Source organism: Fundulus heteroclitus, chromosome 20 (genome assembly GCF_011125445.2).
Source record: "Fundulus heteroclitus isolate FHET01 chromosome 20, MU-UCD_Fhet_4.1, whole genome shotgun sequence".
NCBI classification, from domain to species: domain Eukaryota; kingdom Metazoa; phylum Chordata; class Actinopteri; order Cyprinodontiformes; family Fundulidae; genus Fundulus; species Fundulus heteroclitus.
In genome coordinates, this window is record NC_046380.1 from 25,064,503 (window position 1) to 25,091,762 (window position 27,260).

The 27,260-nt window shown below is 38.9% G+C and overlaps 1 protein-coding gene across 3 annotated transcripts in view; it reads right to left on the reverse strand.

Moving 5' to 3' along the window:
- The window catches only part of LOC105937014 (complement C1q-like protein 4), a 44,774-nt gene extending 19,396 nt beyond the window's left edge, over positions 1-25,378 (reverse strand). For 2 of the 3 annotated variants that reach the window (XM_036151825.1, XM_036151823.1), the window contains exons 1-2: positions 24,876-25,378; positions 22,841-23,962 (exon numbers count right to left, since the gene is read on the reverse strand). In XM_036151825.1, coding sequence (XP_036007718.1) covers positions 22,841-23,380 — 540 coding nt within the window. In that variant the 5' untranslated portion in view covers positions 23,381-23,962; positions 24,876-25,378. Of the gene's footprint in view, positions 1-22,840; positions 23,963-24,875 lie in introns of those variants that run through there. The other variant, XM_012878119.3, reaches the window with a different exon arrangement.
- Positions 25,379-27,260: the final 1,882 nt, after the last annotated feature.

Below are 27,260 nucleotides of genomic sequence, written 5' to 3' on the forward strand. Positions count from 1 at the left end.
CTGGCAACTTGTACATTCAACATCTGTCTGCATGGCTGAATGACTAAATTCCCCCGACAGTACCGTCAGCTGAGCTAAAGACCTGATATAACTTGCTTTGAGAACAGCGCACCGATGAACAATGAACGTCAAGGCCACTCATAGACAAAGTGAATTGTATGGCCTATTTATTTAAGAACGATGCATGTGCTGTGTGACTTGACAACTTTTACTTTTGAGTCTTTTTTAACAACAAGGCCTTGGGAGTGTTCTCAGTTACCACTGAGTAGTTGCTCTAATGGGCGCACAGCAGGCTGACTGGATATGTTGCAATATGGACCTAAAGGGACAGTACTGACGTTTATAAAGAGGACATATCATGCAAAATCCACTTTTTTAGTCCTTAAATTGTCATAATCCTTAGGTGTTTGTATTTGAATTTAGTTATTTTTTGGGATCATGCATTCTTTAGTTTTGCATTGTTTATGGATTTCGCTACTTTACTCTTGTCCCTCTCAGCTTGTTGTTTGCATGCTTGTCTTTTGTTTTCCATTAGTTGTTTCTTTTTTAGAGTCTGCTGTAGGCTTTTCATTCTGGTTAGGTTCTGCTTTACTCCTTGTCCCCTGCCATTCCATAGTTCTCTCTGTTCCCTTCCTTCATCTTTTAAACTTTTTTTTTGGGGGGGGGGGGTTTACGGCACCAGTGGTTCATTTTTCATACAGTAGACTGACAGGAAAGGGGGTTTGAGTGAGAGCGTAAGACATGACAAAGGACCTCAGGCCGGAATCAAACCCAGGTCTGCCACATCGAGGATTAAGGCCTCTGTACAAAGGTTGTGTGCCATCGGAGCACGCCCTGTTCTACCTTCATTGATCACACCTGCTCCCAATTGCATCTGCCTCTTCACCTGGCTTCTCTCTCATCAGCTCACTCTACCCTGTGTATTTATACTCCTGGCTTCCTTTCACTCAGTACTGGTTCATCTGCTCAACTTATGGTTCCCTTCCTGAGTTCTCCTGGCTCTATTTTTTTAATTTCTGGACTAATTAATCTTTATGTTTTTTGTAGACCTTTATTAAGTCATTTTTGGCTGCATCTGTGCCTAGGTCCTTAACCAAATCATGACATAAATACATTTTGTTGCCTACTTGGAGTCTCTAGGAGTTCATACATTTGTATTTAGTCTGTCTAGGTATTTTTTAAAGATCATTGTATTCTTTTTGAGTCATATTTTTCAATCTGTAAGTTTTCTCTGTTCTTTATTACGTTTGGTGAACAATTACGTCACAATATTTGCTGCAAAGCTGCTACATAAGGCTGAAGCAGTGAACATAAGGCTTACAGGTGTTGGTTTTAAGGCTTTGAAAGCCGTAATATACATGCCATACAATGATCAGTGCACTTTTTGCCATGTTCGATGGCTCTAATGGATTTTATATGCTTTAACTGTGGCGGGACCAAACACGACTGCAAGGCTACACCGAGTTCACCCAAAGACGAAAAGATATGAGGTTGTAAATCTCCGTTGACTCTTCACAATTTCTCGACTGAAAAGAAACATCCAGACGGATGTAAAAGATGGACTAAAATTGTAAAAGTTTTTTGCACACATTTATTTAGTCTAATCTTTATAGGCTATCTAATCTTGAAACCGTGGAAGCAGTCAGGCTCAGGGTGGCTGCCCTGTAGGCTATAGCCGACAGAGGAAGAGAGTACAGAGACAGAACATAGAATCAGAAAAATAAAATCCGAAATTTTATTTTGCCCACTGTCACTTTTACATATTCCTGCTACCAGGGATAACATAGAAATGTTGATGAATATGGTAAATGAACTTTCCGTGTCTAAATAAGCAGCACCATACACCATCAAATCACTTCACTCACGTTAATGTGGCCAAAACAACACTTTATTTAGGAGTTTAAGTGGATTACAGAAATATAACAATTTTAAAAACTATGACGATATAGTATCATTGCATATTATCATCATAGTAAGGCGCACTGTGCAAAAGCATTTTATCATGATCTGATGGTACATGCTGTCAGCACACATCCTCGTGCCCTGCAGCATCTCCAGACCGTCACCCAGTGTGGTGTCTCAACTGCTTTGGGCCACAAGACGGCCACGGTGAATCTAGAACCTGCTTCCAGCCTCTTCACCACTCACTGAAGAAATTACCTCTCTCTCCTTCACCACAGTGTTGCTCTCTTTTTTCCGCACCCCCATCTCTTAACTCGCTGTTTCTCTGTCCTAGAGCTTAACTTTAGTGCCCCAGCTTAAGACAGAGACAGTGTCCCTGCAGAGGAGAGTTGGTGTCTCGAAGACAATCATAGTTCTCTTCATTGCTTTCTGTCATCTTTGTATGTTGTTTGGTAGCCAAAAAAAGAAACTTACCAACCGAGCAACCTGAAATCTGCCACTCGCTTATTTTTTACACCATCCCCCAGCATACTACAAAAATGGTCGAATGGAGTGGAGTGGAACTCTCTGCAACCTGGAGGGGGGCGGACTGTGAAGTGCTTAATTTGCACTTAAAGAGACAGCACCAAAACGAGCTGCTCTACGGTGCACCTAAGAACAGGGGTGAAAGAGGGGCTGTGGGGCAACAACTACAAGAAATACTGTCCAAAGCATTGCAGTTCCACTTTGTATAGACCACAACTGAAATGATTTAAATTTGAAAAAGAAGAACTTGAAAGTATGATATGTCCCCTTTAATCTACTGCATGAATTATTTTTAAAAGTACCAATTAGCTCGACTTTCCATCAAAAATAGAGTTTCTCAAAACTGAGATCAATTAAACAGCTATCAAACAGCAGCTAGGACACTGCAGATCATAACTTTACAGAGCATCAATCAAACAAAACCTCTACCAATCCTTCAACGGGTTTGAAAGCTGATGCTACTAAAACAATCTGCTGATGGCTTACAGAAAACAGTCACCATGAACTCCTCTAGGGAACCTACCACATCTCCAACTGGATATTACACTGAAGTTTACATAAAACTCCCGTTAACCCCATCCTCCAGTACTGTAAATCATCGTTTGAGTAACCCCTAACATGCCAACTAACAAATGTTGCCGCAGTGATATTCACACTACCTCATCACAATGGCCTTTAAATATGAGCATTGGCTAATTATATTTGCCAGCCAAAAGGACACAATGTTATTTATGACTTATGGTTGACTTCCTTAAAAGGCATATAGGTTTGTTTAGCCTCTGTTCAGACAGTGGAGATGCTGACATTTAATGCGGTGTTTATGATTAATTCATGGTCCCTCTCTCTTTCTGTAAGTACAGTGACCCAGTGAACACAACTCTGCTCTTCGGACATTTTAAACACATATTTACAAGAGTCTGACATTTAGGATATGACTGCGGTCACTATCAAATGACAGTGTCATCATTGTATACAGTAAGTAATCTCATGTGAGGTCATCTTACAATGGCACAAAGTAACACCACTGAGAATCTATGAAGATTAAATTTAAAATCTTTGCCTTTCTGGATAAAGTAATCACTGTTTAGTGGTAAACAAAACATCATAAAAGTATTATGGCATATTCACACGCCTTAAAGTTGTCACATTGGTCACATCACAATAAGAAACATGGAAAATAATTAATGGCTTTCAATGATTATATATATTTTTTTACAAATAAAAATATGAAAATTGTGCTGTGCATATGTATTCACCCCTCAAGGAACTTTTTTTAGATGTATCTTTTTACATCTGCAATTACAACTGCAAGTCTTTTGGGGTTGTTTCTCTAGCAGCACATCTAGTCCACACATGCTGGAAGGACAGTGTGTGTGAGCAGAAATGTTCTACTCTTGTCGACTTTTCATTTAAATTTAAAGGCGATAGCTACATCTTTAACTCCTCCCAGCCAGTAGGTGGTGCACACACCCTCACCCTTTCTCGTTCCAACCTTCAGTTGTACTGTTTTCCCGCCAGTTGCCAGGTTCTTTGGTTAAAACATTTAACTTACCTGTTCAGCAAGAAAGCGGCAACCTCGGTGTGGTTTTTGAGCTCCTAACCAATCGGCGCTAACGCTCCAAAGCTTGACTGATTTTCAACCTCGTTTTGCTTCTTTTTTGTTACGTTTGAATCTGAAAAATGTTACGCCAAGAAGAACCCATTTCTCAGCAGTGTCACTGAGCTACTATAATCTGGCAACGCCTGAGCCATCTAACTTGACTTCAACCTACTATTCCTCTTGGTTCAGAATGCTTTCGTGTTGACGTTGGCATCCTAACCAGAAATAAATATGTTTATATTTTGGACCCGTCAAAATTTATTAAACAAATATTTCTATACTATATATTTATTTTTCTGTTGAATTTATATTTTTACTCTGCGCCACTCTTGATGTTCTGTGGATGTGTTATTTTTGAGAAATGTATTGTTTTGATGAAAAGGTTATGACCCTTAAGTTTTAAATTTCACTGTGCTATAATATTTATGTTTCATAACACATTTATATTCTTTCATCTAAACTATTTGATTGTACCTCTGGTTGCACATTAAGGGTAAACCTCTGCTGCAGCCTCAAGTCTTCTGCAGCCTTTAACAGGTTTTCTTCCAGGATTTAGTGGCAATTAGCTTCATCCATCTTTCCGTCATCTTTGACCAGCTTCAGTATCCCTGCTAAGGAAGAGGTTCCCTCAGCATGAAGCAGCCACCACCATGTTTCACCATGGGGTTGGTGTGTTCAGGGTAATGTCCACTGTTAAATTTCTACCAAAAGCATTTTGGATCTAGGCCAAAATTGAAAATTGAGAAAAAATTGTAGTGTTGAGAGATTATCCCACCTGAGCTATGGAATATCTGCAGGTCCTTCAGAGCTACCATGTACTTCTGCTTCTCTGACTAGATGTCTTCCCCAGTTTGCCAGTTTCGGTGGACAGCCATGTCTTTGTGTGCATTTGCTTCAATCTTAAAATCATGGATTGAACAGTGTTCTGTGAGATGTTCAAAGCTTGGAATATTGTTTTTCCAACCTTGCCACGCTTTAAATTTTTTTAACAACTTCATCTCTGGCCTGCCATGTTTCTTGTTCCTATTCTTCTTTATTACTTCTTTGACAAACTTCTGAAGCTTTCATAACTACTGTATTTTCCTGAGATTAAATTACATATAAATCAATTCTCATCTAATAATTAGGTGACATCTGAAAGCAGTTGCTGATCATGAATTTAGATGCACCAGGGGAAAATGGGCTGAATACGAATATACAGGACACTTTGTGTGTTAATTGTGAAACAGAAAAATGTCACATTTACACAATGCCTCGTGCTGGTCCAGCAAATGTAGTGAGGACCTTTTCTCAGATTTCACCATCAATTAGAGGACCATTTGCACCAAGGTACAAACATTAACAATAGAACATTTTGTTGGTCTTCACTTTGTATTTTGCTGACGGTAAGGTTTAGGATTAAGGCATGAATTAAATTTAGGGCTCATAGAGTAAATTCTCTTTAGCCAAAGCGCTGTGTGAATACTTTAGCAAAGCATCGAATATCAAAAAATCCAGATGCTTTTCAGTAACAGCAACAGCAACATCAGCAACATTTTCCAGCACACTAATAATTATCTGTGTAAGTTTACCAGCTATACACATCCGGGGGTCCTTCTGGTAACATAATGAAAAATAAAGCAAAATGAAACAGATTATGTCATAACTTACCTAAATATGTTCTTGCGTAATCACATGACATGTGTAAACCATTATGTTGATTAAATAATTGTGCGGTACACCTGAGTGCTATTGTTTATCCCATTACTGATGAACATAGATTAATTTCTTGCACTATGGCCATGATAATTCCTGTGCGGTGAGACAATGAAACCTGCACAGATGAGTCTAGAGGTGCAGCTGTCACTACCAATCAGAGTGAAATCTTGTTTTCTTAAAGTGGGCAGGAGAAGGCACTGGGGCTTTGGGAGTGAAAGCAAGAGGGGAAAGGCAAATCAGGATTATTGTCAACAGCGGTGGAGATTGATAGCGACAAGGGAGAGAATTTCTGTCTGTTGGGCCAACGCCGCTCTGACTTGATCTGCTACTACAGGGAAGAAGGGGAGACCCAGGAGACAGTAGAGAAGATTACACTGCCAACACTTTTCATTAGATGGGCAACATTAAATGGGGGGCAGTGGGTAGGGGGAAGAGAAAGGAAAAAAAAAAGTGACAACACAGAAATGTGTCTCTGACAAGGATAAATGCCTAATAAAATCTGTATTTCCAACTGTGTCCAACTGATTCGTGGAACATATTTGTTTAAACTATATTAAGCTAATAGATGTTTGTCAATTTTAGCTGCCTGCAGCAAAAAAATATAAATAACAGAAACATATATGGCTTTTAGAAACAAAGATTCAAGTACACGAAACCAAAGTTGAGAGGGGCCATGGGTGATGGAGAGGGAGCTAACAAACTGATCACACATGCCTGTTTCGTAGCAGGAGGGGGTATAAATGAGGTTGGGGGATGGAGGTCTCCATGTAGGGTTATTTTTTTTCAGTTTTGTTTTGTTTCGGTGTAGCGCCTTGATCCTCTGGTAATAAAACTGACAGGATTCATTCACTGTGATGTACAGACCTCTCGGAGCGGAGCGAGCGATTGAGACAGGGTCTCTTAAACTTACCTGAGGGACCTCTAAGGGTGAACTGGGAGAAAGAAGAAGGGCAATTGAAATGGCCTTCTTTTATTTTTTTATTTTATTTTTTTTTTTCATAAAAGGCTGATAGGTCTCTGCCTCCATACCAGCTGTTTCTTTTATGCAGGTCGACATATAACCTTATTCTTGCACTGCTGACTCACACACTAATTGGCATACTAAATGCTAATATTTTGCCATGACACTCAAGACCCGAGGTGTCAAGATGTTGATTAGAAAGTCTCTAATTGGCTCTAGACTGAAACCTTTGAGGGAAGAGGAGATGGCTTAATTGGACATAAAGGGGTTTTTCCGGTTGGTCTACCTACTGAGTTACAGTTTCAGCGAAGCCGCTGTTCTGAAGTTCATTTATATTATTCGTTTAGGATAAGTCTACATTTTTTCACTACACATGCAGCACAGAGGTTAACACGCGGTGGGTAAAACACATTGTTCTTAGTAAATATATTTCTAATAGTCCTGTTGGCATGAAATTTACACCAACCCTAGTAAGTCCAATAATTATGTCTAAAAAAGTAGAATGACACAGAAAATAAGTATTGAAAAGCGTTTTCTTGTAGTGATTGTATCAAGAAGACTCCTGCGTGGTGTAACTAGCACCATCCATTGCTCGGCTGTGATTTTAGCCCATTAATCCACAAAAAACTCTTCAAATCTTGAATGTTCTGGGGGCTTCTTCTGTACAATCTAGTATTGTTTTTTTCATACATTGTCTTGCTACAAAACTCTTCATTTCATTTCTTAATCAAATGTATGATGACTTGTATCTACAACCTGCCCATTTCATGATGTGCCCATCTCCAAACTTCACTGTCTGTATAATGTTTTGGGGGGGGGGGGTTGCAGTATTATTTCTTCTCCACATGCAGTGTATGCTATAAGATCCAAAGATTTTTGTCTCACCTATCTTACATTCTCCCAGTATTTCACAAACCTTTGTCAAAATGTTCTCCAGGAAACTTCAAACAAGCTTCAACATGCTCTGTCTTCATCAGTGGAGTCTTGCGCAGTGACTGTACATAGAGGGCATGGCTGTTGAATACAGTTTTTTACAGTTTTTTTTTAAACAATTATACCTACTCATTTCACGTCTTTCTGAAGCTCTATGTGAGAGGTCATTGGTTCTTCAACAAAAATCTTCATGTTTTTCTTATAGTCCTTTCTCAGAAAAGGTTATGACGAGTCCCTGATCATGGCTTGATTGTGCTGAAATGTAGTTCTAATAGATTATGGCCCCAGTGGTGCTCACTGGAAAATTCAATTTAGAAATACTAAATACTGTAATGGATACAAATTGTTACAATGAACACATTGCAACATACAGATGGTAATGGTTACCATCTGTATGCTGATAACGGTTACCAACTCAGCAAGGTTCAACGGTCTTGAAAAAACTTTTTATAGGCCAGCAATTAGGACTTAACCAACCAGTATTAATTTTCACTGACAGGGAGAAGAATTGCTTTCTAAATATTGATAGTTTCCAGCCAGTTTCTTGACTCTCAATGGCTTTTTGCACTTCTTTATCCTCATAAAACCCACTTGTTCACTTGATCTTATGTGGCTTAATCTGATGCCTAAAGTTACATTGTTTTATTTTTGGTGTTTCCTTTTGTTTTAATGTTTTTACCTGTTTTTCAATTATATTGTTTTATTTCTTGTTTTATTATTTTTATCACCTACTGTTCAGCATTTTGATTGAAAGCGCTTTATGAATAAAGTTGTATTATTATTATTATTATTATTATTATTATTATTATTATTATTATTATTATTATTATTATATGTATTACGGCGATCCTCAGCTAGTGGGAATTTCATGTCAGCAGCCCCATTAGAAATGTATGCCCTGTATATCCACTGTACATACACCTGTGTAGACACAAAACAGCCCTTAGCCATAAAATCCCACCCAAACTATCGGAGCAAACACAATTCGTCACATAAAATCTTAATTAAAAGTCCATATTTAGTGCAATTTACACTCATATTTACACACTGGTCTAAACAGAATGTTAACCCTGAAATTTACCGCAGTTATTCTTGTTCAGCCTGAAAATGCGGGCAACACTGTGACATGCTGCTGCTTATAAATAAGACAAACCTCTGTTTCCTTGATGAGGAGGAACAATGATATAATGGGGAGGCAAACAGGAAAGCACAACAAAGGCAAAGGCCAAACGCAGCCAACAACCAGCTGAGCCCTTTTAGTCTGCAGAATATAATAGCCTCGGCCATTAAAAGGGAAACATATAGTCAAATAATGGTTGTGTGCATGAGCATGAATGTGTGTAGTCAGGAAGACCATAAGACAACAATATAAACCGGCATGATATAAAGCACAGATGCAAGGAGATAAACTGTTTCCTTACATATGTACATCATATTGTTACTTCTGTGTAATCATACACTGATGATAAGTCTATTAATATATTCTGGAAAGACTCAGGTAGTAGGATGAAAAGGGGTTGGAATATGTCAAAATAAGATAAGGTGTCTAACGAAGTGCTTTCATATTGACACCTTGTCTGAATCATACTCTAATTAGCACCCTCCACCTCACACAGCAGCATCGAACCTGTCGACTGGTGGCGAGCTGTTCCTCCCTTCTAATTGAGTCCAAGCCTGTCATCAGCACAACTTTTGAGTTGTTTATTTAATTATCTAATTAGCTCAAAGATCTCGTTAATTACCTCGTAAGGAAGCTTAGGTTAAACCTTCACATTTAAGCATACACATAAGAATACAACGATGTGCGGATTGTTTACTGCAACCACACAGGAGCTCATTCTGAAACAGTTTTCACATCTATCTTTTTGCAGTCTGTGCACCTCACAGCATTTCATAAATCCAAAGAGCTGATATTCAGGTTCATATATTTTCTGTAGCTATGTTTATGCCTTAAATTGCCAAAGTTAGTGATACCTTGTGCTTAAAGGAATGGCATTAATATTTACTGAAAACTATGACCCGAAAGAAATGTTTTAACCTGAGGAGAATGATTTGAGTCTAGTAATTGTGGAGACTCTAAACAGTGTTATCTTTGGAAATTTCAGGAAAATAGTAAACAGCTACAAGGAGAATACGCCAATTTGTTGTTTCCAAAGATTAATCTGTTTCTTTGTTTTTGTTTTTCAGATTTGATCAGGTGATTCCAAATTAGATCCAGTAATATGTTTTTGCAACAGACTTTAAAAACCTAAGAGGGAAAATAAGTTCTCCAGGTTGCATGTGTGCATCAAAGCACATTCCTAACCTTTTATTTGATTTTTGTTAAACTGAAAAAAAAAAAAATGCAATAAACACGAGCCTTTCATAAATAAAGACAAAAAGGATTCCTTTTTTTTCAGCATTTGACCTCCCAATCATTAATTACAACCGATCAAGGAGAAATTGGCCAGTTCCAATCTCTGGCTGATTGATCGGTGCATTTCTGGATGTTTACCTTCGGGGCCAGGAGCATTTTGTCTGCCAAATGCGCATTCAGGATGTTACACTGTGTACTGCTGGGGAGGCCTGTTTCATAACTAACAGTCTACATTTCATTTTCTCTTTACTTTACAAAATGAAGCCCTAATCTTTCCCACAAATAATTCAAGGTCATATCATATTCTGTCTGTAAGCCCGGTCCACTATGCGGTCGCCGCAGATTATTCCAGTGTGCTATGAGCTCACACGATGGAAGACGGGTCTCCACCACCTCCGACATTTCTACCTTTTCTTTTAGACCGTTGTGGAACAGTGAAAAAATAAAAATAAATGCATGGACACAGTTTGTGATTGAATTGAATGGAGGTCTTATCTGCTAATGTTGGGCTTAAAGGAAATCAGAATTTCATAAAATTAACAAAAAAATCACCTTTACTGCAGAAAAACCGGAATTGGTCATTTTCTGACAAAAATGTGCATGGGCTAAAATTTACATTAGTTGAACACAAAAGCAAAATTATGTAAATTCTGCCAAGAATGAAGGGGCCAGGATGAGAGTCAGCTGGTCTAACTTTGAGGCCATGGCTGAAAAAGGTGGATTGCTCCTTTGGGGTTCAGTGTCAGTCTCTCATGCAGAGGTTCAAGTAAAAAAAAAGGCAAATCTTTCGATTTAATGGTCCACCTACATTTTGATCCACTCCTCTGCGCAGGAGAAATGGCTCCATGGTTGAAGGAATGAGAATACAGTCTGCTAAAATGAGCTGACTCCATGGAGCAGTTGGACTTAAACACAGTTAGTAGCTCCTTCATGTAGGAGGAGCTCAGAGTAGAGCTTCTGCTCCTCTCCATCAAAGGGAGTCAGTTGAGGTGTTTTGGGCATCTGATCAGGAGCTCTCCTGGACCTGTTGCCCCTCATCCTGATCTTGGATGGTTAGATAAAAATTTACAAAACAGAAACACATTCATTTTGTGGCTGAGAGTGTATATTTTTAAACCATGAACTCTGAAGATGAACAAGCAAATTCGCGAAAGCCTAGTTTGTCCCTGAGTCCAAACCATGCCAGCAAACTGACCGGCTGACCAGTTCAGTTTCTCTAACACTGGACCAGCTATAAATATTCATACGCTCACACCACGCTCATCACTGTAAAGGGCAAAATACATATTGGTCGTGAATTATATATCCTTTGAAAAGGTCATCCACCTCAACACCAATCCTTTCACGAGTTATAAGACATACTGAGAGGAAAAAAGATTAAATTCACTGAGCGCTTAATCAGGCAAATGAGTTGTAAACTTGCACATAAGCTGCATGATTCATTAGCGAGCGTTTCAGACAGGAGCTTGATATAGTCATTCTTTTCCTATATCTATGACCAAATTGCTTTCCTCGCTACGCAACTCACACCATTAAAAAAAAAAAAAGCTGTCCTGTAAATATCCGTCCCTCTTCATGTCAGACTTCTCATCTGCGTCTTCTCTGTCCCTGCAGTGATCTCTCCACGGGACGCGTCTCGTTCTCAGCTCCTTTTGACAAGACATTGATTAACATGGTGCACATCAGCTTGACAACTGTTCCGAGCTGGTACGCACATGTTCTCACACACCCATACATACTGTGAACGATGCTGCAGACGCACACAGTAGAAACTATAATCGTTTTCCTTCAGAGTGTTTTGGATTCAACCACAGCAGAGTTAAGCTATTTAATTATCCAGAATCTTTTCCGCTGTTTCTACTGAAAATAAGATGAAACAGATGCAGAAAATATGCCTCTGATTCAAGCTTCTACACTTTATACCTTCAATCTTAATGTCAATGAATATGCACTAAATCGGATTTTTACACACAAAGGTCAGATCCCTGGCATGTGAAGTTAGCAGGACAGAAAACATTTCCCTTGCCTGTATCTCTGACCTTCTAGAGCCGTACAGCTCTTCTTGGAGCCTGAGATCTTCCGGTCAAAGGCTGTTCCACGAAGACATTTTAAAACCAGAGTGGGTAAATCCTTTAGAGCGGAGGCTCCCAGGCTGTGCGATGCGTTGCCTCCATCTTTGTTCTGTCTTGATTCTGCTGATTCTTTAAAGAAGCTGCTGAAGACTTGTTTATTCAGACTGGCTTTTAACTAGCTTTATGCTGTATGATTTCAAATGTGTGTTTTTTATGCTTGTTTTTATTGTAAGGCACTTTGTGGTTTTTAATCTGCTGTATAATGTGCTGTATAAGGGAAATGTACTAACTTTATTTACCTAATAACAAAAAAAATCTATCATCTATGATTTACAGTCAAAACCAAACATTTAGATACAACATTTGTTTTCTCACTTTTGACTAATGTTAACCTGTTTTTGGCCAGTTCGGATTTTCAAAATGACTTCTACTTGCTCAATGAGATTTTACTTATTTTATTTTTTTACAATATTCTTCAAATTCAGAAGTTTACATCAATTTAGTCCATATTTGGTAGTATTTACTTTTAAACTTAATGATTTGGTTATCTTTCTTCAAGCTTCTCAGAATAGCTTGCTGAAATTTGTTCCAGACCTGCTGACAAGACTGGAGTAACTGTCAGCCACTTTGCTCAAACGCACCCTTTTTTAATAAAAGATAAAAAAAAACACACAAACCCTTTTGGCGCTGCTCACAAATTTTCTCTGGGACTGAGATCAGAGGTTTGTGACGCGCACTCCAAAACCTTGACTTTGTTGGCTTTAGGCCAATTTGTAACTAATTTGACAATCTGCTTAAGGCCATTGCCTCTTTTGAAGACCCATTTGTGGCAAAAGAATTAAAATTCTGGCCGACGTTTTCAGAGGTTGCTTCAATATTTCCACATAATGCTTGTGATGCTATTTATTTTGTGAAGTGGACTAGTCCCTACTGCAGTCATGCCGGCAAACCTTAGAACAACAACAAAAAAAGTCTGCACTCAAACTACACCCAGCTTCATTGAAATAACCTGAGCAGGATGTGCATATAGTAGACCAGCACCTTGCTCCCTCAAAAGGAAAACAGACCACAAAACTGAGCAGACACGGTGCAACTTCAGTCAGAAACTGGAGCAAACAGGATCTATCAAGGACATACCACTGGGAGCAGTGTGCTACACAAACGCGTTTATGAGTGGACCTAACATTTTTGATAACTTTAAATGGAATGTTTTTTAAGCGTGAAGCATCAAAATAACGCAGCTCATCTTGATGTTATTTAATGCCACTAACGAAAGATTTACACTGCAGTTTTTAGGGGCAAACTTTAGATATTTCACTGAGAGAGACTCACAGCGTTTCCCCTTAAGACCTGGTGAGTGCCTGTGTGTTTGACTAGCAGAGACCATTCAGCTTTTTGAAGACCTATATTGGTAATTCAGGCCTTTTCTGTAAACTTGACTATGCCACCTTAGGCTACCTGTACAGCATATAAACGGAAGCTCAAGTTACAACCTTTTCAAATGATCTGGCTGCACCGAGGGATTTTATCACCCAGTTTTTTTGCTGGACTAAAGACACGCAAATATGCTGCAGCTAATTACCTCTCTGAGGCCATCCTGCAGGTAAATACCTGAAAGAAAAGCAGAGATGTATTTAATTTATATGAGTGAAGATTCTTTTTGATTTAATAATTGTAGAGTTTTCAAAACATGTGAAAAGAGAGATTAGTTTTGACCAGGACAAATTATACTTTCAGTATTTGACAGTTATTCTATACTGCTGTGGGTTGTTGTTGTTTTTTTTGCAGCTTTGGTATAACAGTTTAAAGGCAAAAATCCTCCTGGTGAATCCCATCTATGCTGATATGATGCCAATAAGAGGGTTAAATGTTACCACAATTACAAATGTAGTTCAGATATATGCTTTTTAATTAGAGCATTACTTTTTGTTAAATAAAGCACTAAAATATGAGAATTTTGCCATAATAAAATGCCTTTCTTTTCCTTGAATGCCATAACCCATATGCTAATCTGTGAGCGACATCTTCACTTATATGGTTTTCAAAACATATTATACGCAAATTATGATAAATAAATTAGGCCTATTTCAACTTAGAGACGTTAACTTAATTTAGAATATTAAGGTGTTGAACTATGAACCAATTCATATCAAACTGGCTGAACTGAGACAGGAACTACTGCTTGTTAAGGTTGCAGTTGGTAACCTTTGTAAAAATGTATTCTTTTACATGTTTTTTAATTATTTCCGTATGTCCTGTCAGTGTAATACGAAATAGAAAATCTGTGAAAGAAATCTCAGCTCCTCTGGCTCCTCCCAGTGGACCTACTGCCATTTGCAGAAACACACCGCTCCTGGTCAGAAACAACCAATCAGAGTCAGGAGAAATGTGTTAACAGGGCCAATCGTGATCCCCAACTAAACAGGGATACCACAGGTATTTTGAACTGTCAGCGGTATGAACGTTGATACATCAATAGTCCGTGTTTAGCGCACATATAGGCATCACCACTGCTGAATTTACGAAGCTCAAATGTTGCAGCAAAGACGAGCTGATAATGCTCTATTTCTGCCTAACACGATTTTTGCATCTCTGAATGCCAAGTGATTGGAGTGACACCAATCAGTCCGCAGGGCTTATTTGCAGGTCACAGAACATGATTGTTTTAAAAATTGAGCTTCATTTAGTCCTGTTTAGACCCACATAACACTGTAACACGTTTTTAGATGCGCCAACATACCTTAAGAGGTAACGAATTGTGTGACAGCATCTTAATAGGACGTTGTCTCTACATAAAGATAAAGATATCTTCTAAGCAAAAGTTCTGCTATGAATTAATAAAGTTACTTTCTCTTTTTTTTTTAAAGCTGTGCCTTTGCCAGCCGATTAAATAATTATGCCTGCACAAAGTTGCTTCACTGTTCTGCACGAACACTCGTCTGTTCACAGAAATATGCAGCAACTGCAATGAACCTGTAAGCCAAGTTCAGCTATAAATTGAGTTAAATAATTTAGTTGATGGAAAAATAATTAATGGGGAAGGAGTCAATAGACAGTGTGGACGGGGACAGTAGGAGGTGAGTGCCTGTGTGCGTGTGTGCGTAAAGGATGGTACAGGTGAAGGGGAGAAGATCTCATCTAAAGGCTATGAAAGATTTAACAGCAGGAGGAGACAGGAATGACAATGTCAGAGAAGGCACGCAACAAACCAAGACCCCCAATTATATCTGGCATTTAACCGTCCGTCCTCTTTACTCTTTTTGTTCATTCAGTCAAAGCAGTAAAATAGGGCAATAACTATATTTATGCACTTGGTCAGTCACATAAAACATGCAATATGAGCTGATATTTGCATTTGGGAAGACGCCTGTGAAACAAAAGTTTGACATTTTTTTGAAACATTATTTTTATTTTATGTTTGTAGCTCTTTTGTTAGCAGAGCACCTCAAAAATTATAGGAGAGGAGAATTTGACCCAAAGAGAAACCGGCTATTATTTGATTTAACACATTTGTGTTTTATGTTTACATTTTGTGACACAGATTTTCTTTAATATGATTTTCTTGCATGTAAATTTGAAATGCATGTGTACACACTGAGATCACATCTACATCCACATTTAATTATTAATTTGGCATATTAGGCTGGATTGATGTGCTTTAAAATTGTTACCATCATAGTTAATAATCTCCATATCTAGTTCAAGTCAAAATGACAGATAATGTTGCTATCTTCTTCAATACTATTTACAGCAACATATCATTGCAAGATGGTTGGGGTATTTGTTTAGGCTGAACAGACACTCCATTTAAAATCAAATTCACAAAATAATAAATTCGAGTTTAACAACTTACTCAAAACCTGAAAAGTTACATGGTATTGAAACGGCCCCAAATTGCTCCGACAGGTTCACGTTTGAAAAGAAATGTTACATCCTAACATCGCCAACATTACAAGGCTGAAGAAACATCCAGATCTCCTTGTTGAGAAATGACCAAACAAAGACGACGTTTGATTCTGCAACCAGGGTATGATGTTGCAATCAATATTTTTTTTCCTGTATTATCCTTTATGACCTTGTCCTTGTGTGACCTGCTGCATATCAACGCTGTGCACAACAGATGAAGAGTCCCCCCCCCCCCCTTCCCGCCCCCCCCCCCCCCCCCCCGCCCCCCCTCCCCCCTTTGGTAACCCTTGGGAAAGTCCCAAGATCCCTCACCTAAACTGGGATAAACTCGCCAAGAGTCAAATCTGTTTCTGCCTCATAAATAAAGCAAAATTTCAAAACTATAATAATTTACAGTGCTACTTCCCTTGTTGTGGAAGCTGGTTTGTCATAAGTAATTGTAACCTGCCTTTCCAAATAAAAATTAAAAAATAAATAAATAATAATTTACAGTGCTGCCAAAATGTATCTGCCTCTTTATAGATTTATTTTATTTTTGCTTTGTTTTGTTTTTTCTTATAATATTTCAGGTCATCACACTAATTTTGAATGCAAACAAAGATGACCTGTGAAAATACAAAAAGCCAATTTTAAATGATGATTTCATTTCTTACAAGAAAAAATACTATCCAACCTTTCTATGTGAAAAAGTAATTGCTGTCCATGAGTCCTTTTTATCACTGTGGAGAAAATCTGACCCATTTTTACTTTACCTCCTTGATTTAAGTCAAGTGACATTGGAGGGTTTTAACATGGATAACCTGTTTAAAGTGGGCGTATCATGCAAAAGACCTTAAATGTGTTTTGTTGTCTACATGGAGTGTCTAGAAGTGTGGAAAAGTTGTATGTGGTCTGTTAAGGTGCTGCATATATATCTTTATATACTGTTTGGGTCATATTTTTCAATCAATCCAGTTTTCTCTATTTTCTATTACATTTTGTAAACAATTAAGTCATAAAATATACATCTGGACAATTGGTGCAGAGCTGATAAACATGGTCATGGACTTAAGGCTAACTCATTTCATGAATCTGTCTTTTTTACTTTTTGCTCCAATTTTGTAATCCAAGCTGAAAGATGCCGAAGCTACAAGTGGATAAGTGAAAATTTTCTGTTTTTGGGTGTATTAACCCACACGATTCATTACACCGTCTCCCAGCATGCTACAAAAATGGCAGAACGAGGTGGAGGAGCAAGTATGTCCAGCTGCAGCCGCGGACACTGAAAAAACACGTCCTGCCCTACAAATCACGCCCCCTCTGTTCTATAAATCTTCAAAGCCATGCTACAGCTTCTCAATTGGATTTAAGTCCTTTGGTTGGACCAGTCCAATAACTCGATTTTGCTTTTTTTGAGCCATTCAGTGATGGACTTATTGCCGTGCTTTGGATTGTTCCCCTGCAGCATAACTCAAATGTGCTTGAGTCCAAGGTAACAAACTGATGGCCATATATTCTCCCTCAAGACTTTCCTAGTAGAGAGCAGAATCTGTCGTTTCATTAACTACTTACAAAAGTTTTTACCTTTGTTGTATCAGTCCACAGAAAATTTTCTAGCAAAATGTGTGTCTCAGTGGAGGTCTTTTTTGCCCCATCTCTTTCTCATTGTTGAATCAGGAAATCAGGAAATCCCTCCAGGTCCAGGAGACCTGGAGGGATTTAGATGTTCTTCTTGGTACGTTTGTGACCCTTCTGGACCTCACTGTGATCCTTTGGCCTATTTCATGTTGTCAGACAGATTCTGTGGAAGTGATTTACTGATTCTACATATCCAGCAGTGATCAGGTCTGGATGTAGCTAATTAAATAAAAACATGGAGTAATCACAGTTCTGTGATTTTGTGTATTCGCACATATGAACAAATTGGATCTTTCCCTTAATAAATGTAATTATTGCCAGGGGCAGTCCTGTTGGTTAAAGATTTTACATGTGTTATCTATTGTTTTCACTTCCTGCTTTATTTTGTAATTATTTCTTTTCTCATTTTAGGCAACTTCCCTTCCTGAGTTTCCTCCTTCTAAGAATTCAAAAGGATGTGTGGGAATAGGAATTTATATATCTGAGTTTAAAATTGACATATCTAAAAGACTATCTGATCAACTATCTGTATTTACGGCAGAAATGGTGGCAGTTATCATCAGTTTGCAGTGGGTAGAGGAGGTGCGACCAGACAGAGTAGTAATTTGCACAGATTCCAGAGCAGTCATAGAAAGTATTCAAGGAGAAGGAAACAATAGGAAAGATCTAGTACTAGAAATTCAACATAGCTTATTTAGATTATACAGAGGTGGCATTGATGTTTGGTTCTGTTGGGTACCAGCACATCAAGGTGTAAAAGGCAATGAAAGGGCAGATAAATTAGCAAAAAGGGCTTTAGATCAGGCAATAACGATTAAAATACCTATTGGCAAAGGGGAAGGGAAATCAATTATTAAGAATAAAGAAATGGAAATATGGCAAAAAAGATGGAATGAAGATAAGAAAGGAAGGAAATTATATAAAATACAGAAGTCAATATTTAGTAGAAATGTTAAGGTGAGAAATAGAAGGGAAGAAATAATAATGAGTAGATTGAGAGTAGGGCACACATATTTAAATGATACTTTATATTTAATAGGGAAGAAAAATAATGATAAATGCGAAAAATGTGGAGAGAAAGAAAATGTAGAACATATACTATTGAACTGTAAAACATATGAACGTGAAAGGGAGAAATTGAGAAGAATAGTTGGAAAGACAGATCAAGAATGGAGTTTGAAAGGAATATTGGGAAATGATGGAAATATAATGGATATTTGTATGATAAGAAAAGCGTTATTTATTTTTCTTCATAACACAAAATTAAAAAATAGAATATGACTGATGTAGAATACAGTTGCTACACACTCGTGTACAGTAGGTGGCGGTATGCACCTTAAAGTTGATTGCGACCCGCCATAATAGAAAAGAAGAAGAAGAAGAAGAAGAAGAGTTTCCTCCTGCAATCAGGCTTTGCCACGCCCTAATGTCATCCGCCTGGGGTTTATGCTCCGTCTTGTTGGCCTGTTTATTTCATACTCATGCAGCTTCCCTTTGCCAGTTCCTCTTTGCCTTGAAACATAGCCTACTAGTGTTTTTGGCCCAGCTTGTATTTTGGACCTGCCCCTGTTTTTGGTACCTCTGCTTGGATTGGATTTTTGGTGTCTGACCCAGGACTGTATTAAAGGAGCCTTGAACCTGATTCCACTGTGTTGAGTCTTGCATTTGAGTCCTCTATTCTTGAGCCATGTGACAATTGTAATTTCACAAAAAAACAGTTTTGTGTAATTGCTCAGGTTGCATTTGCCTAATATTAAAATGTGTTTGATGATCTGAAATACAGTACTTAAAGGAGCAATAGGTAATACTGACACCTAGTGTTGTTCCGGACCTCTAGGTTTGAAACAAGAAAATGTGACTAAGACATCGTTGATGGAGAGGTCCAATTGTTTATAGGGACTGTTGCTTCCATCCTGGGTGACAAGTGAGAATGATTTAGGTTGATTTTACAGTATCTTACTCATTGCTCCTTTAAGTCTAAAACAAAAAAATCGCAGCAGAACAGGTGTAGCTTGAAAGAAGCCAATACTTAAGTCTTCTTCCACTTATACTCACCTACTCCACCTTCTACCTTGAGGTCACATAAAGCTGTCGAAAAAAAACAGTAACACCAAAGAGATCACCTTGAAAAACCTATTGATTTACCCTGGTGATCCCTTTAAGTATAAAAGTCATGCTCTTTTTTTCTGAACCTCACAAAACAAGAACTTCTCCAAGCAGTTTGGACATATGCACCAAATCAAATAGTAAAAAATTGAAAACACAAGAGCGACAACTTTAATCTTCACCGCTAAAGCCCTTCACTTAAATATGCAGCACTCCCTTTTCCTCTTCTACAGTCCTGGTACCATTTCAAACAGCACTTGCATGCCAGCAGTGTTTTCTCTGTTTAATCTTGAGCGCATAGAAAAGTTATGGAGAATAATGGTCTCATCATTATGATGTAGGACTGGTGACCAGAGAGCCTGAGATCTAATTGCACCTCACGATTGTCTTCAGTGTCAGCAACTGTTGGACAAATAAAACTCTTGAAGACATACCTTATCACTCTTTGTTCTAAATAGCAGGTGTTGACTTAAAATTGGAAGCTAAATATAAAGGAAAAAGGTCTTTTTCTATTTGAGTACTCTGAGAAATGAGCATCTACGCCATCCACCTCACCACTGTTTGCTTCTCAGCTGCCAAACTATCTTATTTAACATTTTTTGGAGTTTAATAAATCATCTGGCAGAACATATATCTGGTGCAGGGATGGTTTCTTCTTGTATTAATTTTGCTGTCTGTTCGTGCACTGTGTAAATTATGTGAAAAGAGACGGTTGTACAATTAAAGACTTGTAACAATGCAAAGCATGTCTTTCTTTCTCTTTTTATCCTCCTTTGTCTCTCAGACAGTCCCATGGACATTGCTTTTTTTTTTGGCAGCGCACATGTCAAAATCCGACTGAAGGCTTAGTACTTCAAGCTTGTCCCTGTTCTCCAGATGGAAGGTGTTTTTCAGGCATTTGTACTTGTTTATTTATTAGTGTTAAAGTCAGAGTCCCTCAGAGGACAGTAGCCAGCTGTTGCATTTTGGCTTCATTCCACGGAGACGGGGAGGATTGTTATCCTCTTGATCGCTTGGCTGTCACTCTGTTCCTCTTCTCTCGTTTGCGAGTTTTGGCAGAATAAATTGTTTAATTTCTTTTCAGTGTTGTAAAAATTGCGCTTTTAAATGGTAAATAGTTTTTTTTTATACACTCAAGTGATCTTTTATTATATTTTATAATACTGAAGTAATTCCTTGTGTTATGTGCAGAACAGATGTTTTTCATGTTACCACCCTAAAAGCAGATAAGCAGTCCTGTCCACACCTTAGACTGCTGATGCAATTTTCCTGTACCTTCAATAACTCTTTCAGAGCACATATTGGATCATATTTAACAAAGTAGATAAACATCCATCCATTATCTAACACGTGTATCCCTATTGGGGTCACTGGGGGGTGTCAATGGGAGGTGGGGACTCACAGGTTGCCTTCTTGAACACTCTCACACCTGAGGAGAATTTAGAGAAGCAAATTAAACTAATTTTTGGACTGTGGGAGGAAGCTGGAGTACCTGGAGAGAACCCACGCATGCACAGGGAGAACATGCAAACTCCATGCAGAAAGACCCAGTGCAAGGGTAGGACTCGAACCCTTGCTGCATGGCACCAGAGCTACCCACTGCACCGCTGTGCACCCCTAAGAAGATATACATTAAACCCTAAATCTAACCTTCTCATAATCTCAAGTACTTTTAGGGCACCAGATGGGCAAAACCTTTATCTTTAGAGTGACTTTTTTTTGGCTTTGTATCAGCAGTCTAACAATGTTGCCTCTCTTACATTAAAAACAGGTTGGTGGAGCGCACAACTAATGGCTGCTCTGTCAATATTCTCTTCCATATGAGCAGCGAGTCTCTGCAGCTTTTCCAAAGTTACAATAGGTCTCTTTGCTGTTTGGTAATAGGTGGATTATCCATTGGTGGATCATATTCACTGATCAAGTGAATTGTTTGGTCAATTTACAGATGAAGGATAAAAGGGGACTGCTTACAAGTGAATGGCACACTTTTTAGATTTTAATTTGTTAAGATCTTGAAAACCATGAATTGTTTTTTTCTTCCATTTTACAATTATACACTACATATTGTAGAGCTATTATATAAAATCCCAATAACACCCACTGAAGTTTATTGTGACAGAATGTGAAAAATTGAAAGTGCTGTGAAAATTTTGGCAACGCAGAGTAAAGTTAAAAAGTGACTCAGACTCATAAATTAAAGCTATAGCTGGAAATCATTGTTCAGAAACACTTTTTGTTATACTGGGTAAAATGGTCCTTCCATCCTGAAAGTAGTGAATGCATTACGTATTCAGGGAAAAGAGGTTAAAAATCTCCATCTCTGTGGGAACAGCAAGCCTGTAAAAACTCTGACCAATCTCTGCCCTTCGCATTGAAGAGCAAGGATTGGTCAGAGTTTTGTTCCTGCTCTCACCTCCCTCTGTCCCTCTGTCCCTCATATCACCTTATCTATTGGTTTCCACATGCCAATCATTCTGACGTGCTCATGTAACGGCAACATTCCTTGTTAGTTTTCACTTGCTGGCTGCGCATGCGCACTTCTAGTGTTTATGTATCTGGTTAGCTTAGTGGTTAGCTTCGGTGTTAGCCGTTCATTGTAGCTCCGCCGCTCTCACTGTATACTTTGAAAATGGCTGAAAGAAGCAAATTGCATTCAAGTTTATGAAAATGGTAAGTGGCTTTTTACTTGTATAGTAAAGTCCACCGACCCCAAAGTGCTTTACACTAGTCATTCACCCATTCACGCACGCATTCACACTGTGACGGTGGTGAGCTTTGTTAGTAGCTACAGCTACACTGGGGTAGACTGACAGAAGAAGAAAAAGGCCTCAGTAGATAGAAATAAGACCAGAATGGATATGGGAGATTTTTTTCATGCGATCCCCCTGAGAAGCAGAAAGTAGCAGTTACATCAGTCTTGTGCAAGCACAGTTATTTAAAAAGGGACTTGGGGAAACTTACGTCAAAATCTGCAACTCTACCTTTAAACTCTAATCTGTGACTTTACACCAAAATAATATTACTTGATATGCTTGTTTTTGGGGCTGTGGCTGAATTCCCAGTTGTGTTTAAAAGTGTACCATACTCACTAGAACCATTTATCTGTTTATAACCGGTGTCTTGTTTCAAAAGAGACCCCCTCAGACCACCTGACCGGGACTCACCTGTCCGTTCTTCTTCAGGTCAGCCCACATGCTCGTCCCATCTCCCCCTCTCATCAGAACGTGGTAGGTGAAGTAGTAGATGCCAGGCAGAGGACACGTGAATTTGCCTGTGCTCGGCTCGTAGTAGTTTCCCACGTTGGTCACCACATCGTCAAACTTCAGTATTTCGCTCCCCTCGTGTTGCTTCCGGAGACCGGCGTAGAAGGCTATTTTAGGAGTGTAGACTGAGGAGCCATATCCACCTGGACCAGGACCCGGTGGACCAGGCGGACCGGGCTTACCGGGCTCGCCGGGCGGCCCTTTAGGGCCTGGAGGACCAGGAAGCCCGGGGGTTCCTCTAAACCCCTGTTTGCCCCTCCGGTTTGGGAAATCTGGAGGCTGCGGGGAGACTGCAGTCAGCTCTCCCTGAGGGGGGCTCAAAGTGTCACACACCATCTTGCAGCTCCCCAGCATCTCATAATGTGTGCCACCACCTCCGGACCCTGCCCCCTTTGTGGTGTGAACCAATAGGGGAATGGCCACGAGCAGGACCAGGACCATGGCCACGCCGACTCCAGCCCCGATGACACGTTTCTTACGGCTGAGCCGTGAAGCGGCCAGCGTGAGGAAGTCCTCCTCCCCTTTGGCTGGAATGGTTGTGCCGGCCAGACTGACCTCAGGGCAGAAAGCTACTCAAAGAGGAAAGTGTCACAGACAATGTTGAGGTTTGTCTGATGGGAAAAAAAACTAAATGTAGTCTTTTCAGGTATTCTAACAGTGAGACAAGTACAGGAATGTCAGTATTCAGAGGGAAGGGAATGACTGATTCCCCATTTGTGGATCCCTTTTGTTTCCCTCTGTTCTCCGGTTCACATTGTCTGGGGACTTTTATCCAATCTAAAACAATACATTATATAAGGGGGACATATTTTAAACAATTCTGTGAAAGGTTTGCAGCTGAAGAGATGTTACATTTAAGGATTTGATTTTTTTTTTTTTTTTCCAGCTCTGTGGTTGTGCCAGATCCAATGAAAAATCCTTCAGTTTCTCAGGCAGGGAGGAGCTGTCAGGTGGGGTCTTCAGAATTCCCACTGGAGTTCATCTCAGCCTCCGCATTCAGGGAAAGGCGCTTCGCTTGTCTGTCTAGGAATGAGAGGAGAAGAACAAGGAAACGGCTAAATCTCTGCTCTTTGCTGTTCTTCGGCTTCTGCTCGCGTTTAAGATTTATCCCAGAGATCTGATCTTGCATTCACACCACAGATTTATTGCAGCTCGTAAAAGAAAGGGGTTAAATCTGAGGAATGGGAATTGAACAGGCAAATCTGCTCTTTTCAAAGTAGCTTGGATTTAGCAGGAAACATTGCATTACATGCATCAGGGGAAGGGATTCTCTGACAACTTCAGAGCGACAAATAGAGGGGATAAAAGTTTGTGTGGTAAGGCAACTGTCGTGAATAGGGGGTTAAGTTTCAAAAATTTGAATAGAGAATCTGTTCTTTGGAAGGAAACTTAAATGGAACAGGAAACATTTTAACACATGCAATAGAGCAAGTGACTCTTGTAACTTCAGCAAAAAAGGAAGAATGCAGATAAGTGCAACAGGGCGATAGTTATTAACTCAAGAATGCATGTAGCCTTATAGTGGAAAAACTGAAAAAATGCATACCAAATATGACATTGTTTTAAACTTCACCAAGAGTTCAATGTCTTTTCTAAATTTGAAAAGAAGCTTTGAATAAATAAAAATATTTTCAGACAGATTAAAAGTAATTTTGAATAATATATTAAACTTTGGTGAATAATAATAATAATAATAATAATAATAATAATAATAATAATAATAATAATAATAATAATAATAATAATAATAATAATAATGCGACAAGCAGCTCGAAAATATTGTAATTAAATAAATATACAGTAAAGGATCTTTGTGTTCTTCTAAACCAGTCAGTTTTGAATAGCAATAAATTACTTTATTTTAAAAGTGATGACGCATTCTCACCTTAGCGAGTAATTTAATTGAAAACTTTTAAAAATCAGCCAATCTGCTTACCAAAGCTCTCTTTTCCAACCCTTTCCTGTCTCTGTTCTCAACCCGGGGTTCGGCGTGTGTTCATCCTGCAGGTTTCCGATGAGAAACGCCGCTTCTGCTCCAAACCTCCGGGAAAAACTGAGCGCCTTCGCCGGCGCAGAGGTGCGAAGTTGCTGCGCTTCTGCGATCCAAACTCCGCTCGGCTCAACCAGGATCCTAAACACTTAAACTTCAACCAAAAATCTCATCCATGAGAGAATCGCCCCGAGTCCAAACTCCTAAACGATCCGAATCAGACTGGGGAAAATTGGGTTTGTTTCAAATAAAAATAAAACAATAAAGCGGTCGAATTCTATATAGTCCTATAAAAACAGCACAAAAAGGCTTTACGGGCTCTGATGAGGCACTTTTTCCAGACTTTGGCTGTGCGTAAATGCCGGTGCACAGTCAGTGTAATTGCAGCGTAGAGCAACAGTTCAGTCACTTGTTGTATTTTCTGCCCTGCTTCTCTCTCCTCAGCATCATCTGCCTACTACACCCCCCCCCCCCCCCCCCCCCCCCTCCTCCTGTGTAACACACACTCTCTCTCACACACAGATACATCGTCTCAGCCTGCATATGACCTTTTCACAAATCAAACAACTACATTAATTAATTCTTTAATCCAGTTCTATCACTTCTGCTTAAATGTGTGGAATTCATTTGGAGCACGTTTACCCTTTCAGGCTTCAGTCGTGCAAATACTCAACATTTTTGTTTGTTTTCAGGCATATTTTGGCTTAAAGATATGTTTTTAATACACCTGTCTGAGAGAGACAGGTTAATGTACAGAGTGAAGTATCAGTGGTGGGGATTGTTCAGTATACTTGTGATGAAAAACATGCACCTATGTCTCCAACTCCTCAGCTGTTTTCTGCACGCTCCTGTCCCATTCATCTAAAAAAAAAAATGTCCTTTCTTTTTTAGGTTACCATAGATCTCTGATATTTTACTTTCATGATCTCTGTCACTTGGAGAATCCACCGCTTCTTCAGTCTCTTCTGCTTCTAGACTCTAGAATCTAGAGCATCCTTATCTCCCTCAGCATCCTCATCTCTGCTGTAACTACACCTAGTGTTCCCAATCCATACACTTGTGGGAGATGTTTATAGGTACAGCCACCTGGATCATCCTCATTTAAATATGAGTTACATCATCAATTTCAATTAAAAATCCAGCATCAAACATTATTCATTTACTTATTTAATCATTCTAAAAAGCATTTTTTCAAGAACATTGAACTAATAGTAGATAATAATGTGCCTTTTGTCATGTTAAAAGTCTTCTGAAAATAAAAACCTTTAAGCAAGTATTAAACATAATGTCTTAAGGCTACATTTTTGTATTAAAAATTATTTTTTTAATTGCTTTGATATAATATTCTAATCTTATATGCAATGTTTGCATTATATGTAAGCAAACAATCATCATTATTAACAGAAATAAGGGCTTTAAAACATCAGTATGTGAGTAAATAATGTATATAATGTATTTAGCTTAGTTAATGGGTTACTTAAAGCAAGTTTACTTTTTGATAATATTCTAATTTATTGCCTATGACCGTAGTTGTTAATTGATGCTGTAATGACTGGCCAACAGGACGCAGTATTTGGAGTGACACACCAGAATACAATAAATTGACTCTTGTTCAAGCATCCCACCAACGCCCATAAACAGGTCTAAAGGACTCTTCAGCCAAAGCGGAAGTGTTTCAGCGGTTACTGTCCAAATAGTACAGTTAGTAAGGAAGGAGGTAGGAAAAGGAGCCTGTGTGCTTCCTATCATAGGTCCTTTAGCATAGGGAGCTCACAATGTCCCTTACTGGCACCAAGGAGCCATAAGGAACCCCTCAGTCCTTTGCATGGCATGACGTATAAGCAGCTCAACTCACAGATATTAATAAAAATGTCCAGAGAGCAGAGAGCTCGCACTTTGTAGTTCATTTCCGGAAGTTTGTAGGCCCAGATTGGACTCCCATCATCCTCAGGACAGCAGTCTGAAGCTCCTTTCCTTTCCACGGTAGTATTCTTACTGTTGACCCCGTGAACAGTCAACGAACAGGAGGTACGGTCCATAGTTAAAACATTTTGGGTTCAGCCACGTACATTGAGTGTAAACTGACTCACACCCCTGACAAATTTACATTCAAAATAATTTTCATTTGCCATATCCGCTTATTATAAGCAACTTTAGGCTTGATTTTTTTCTTCTAAAGATGCTTGTAAATCTCGTGAGTTGTGGGCTGAACTTATTTTGGGCTTGTTTTTGACTGTGAAGTTGGTTATTTGGGCTCCAAAATAAGCCACTATAAACTTGAGTTTCAACGAGACCTGCTTGCGCTGCTGCATTACAGACAGCGTGAATCAG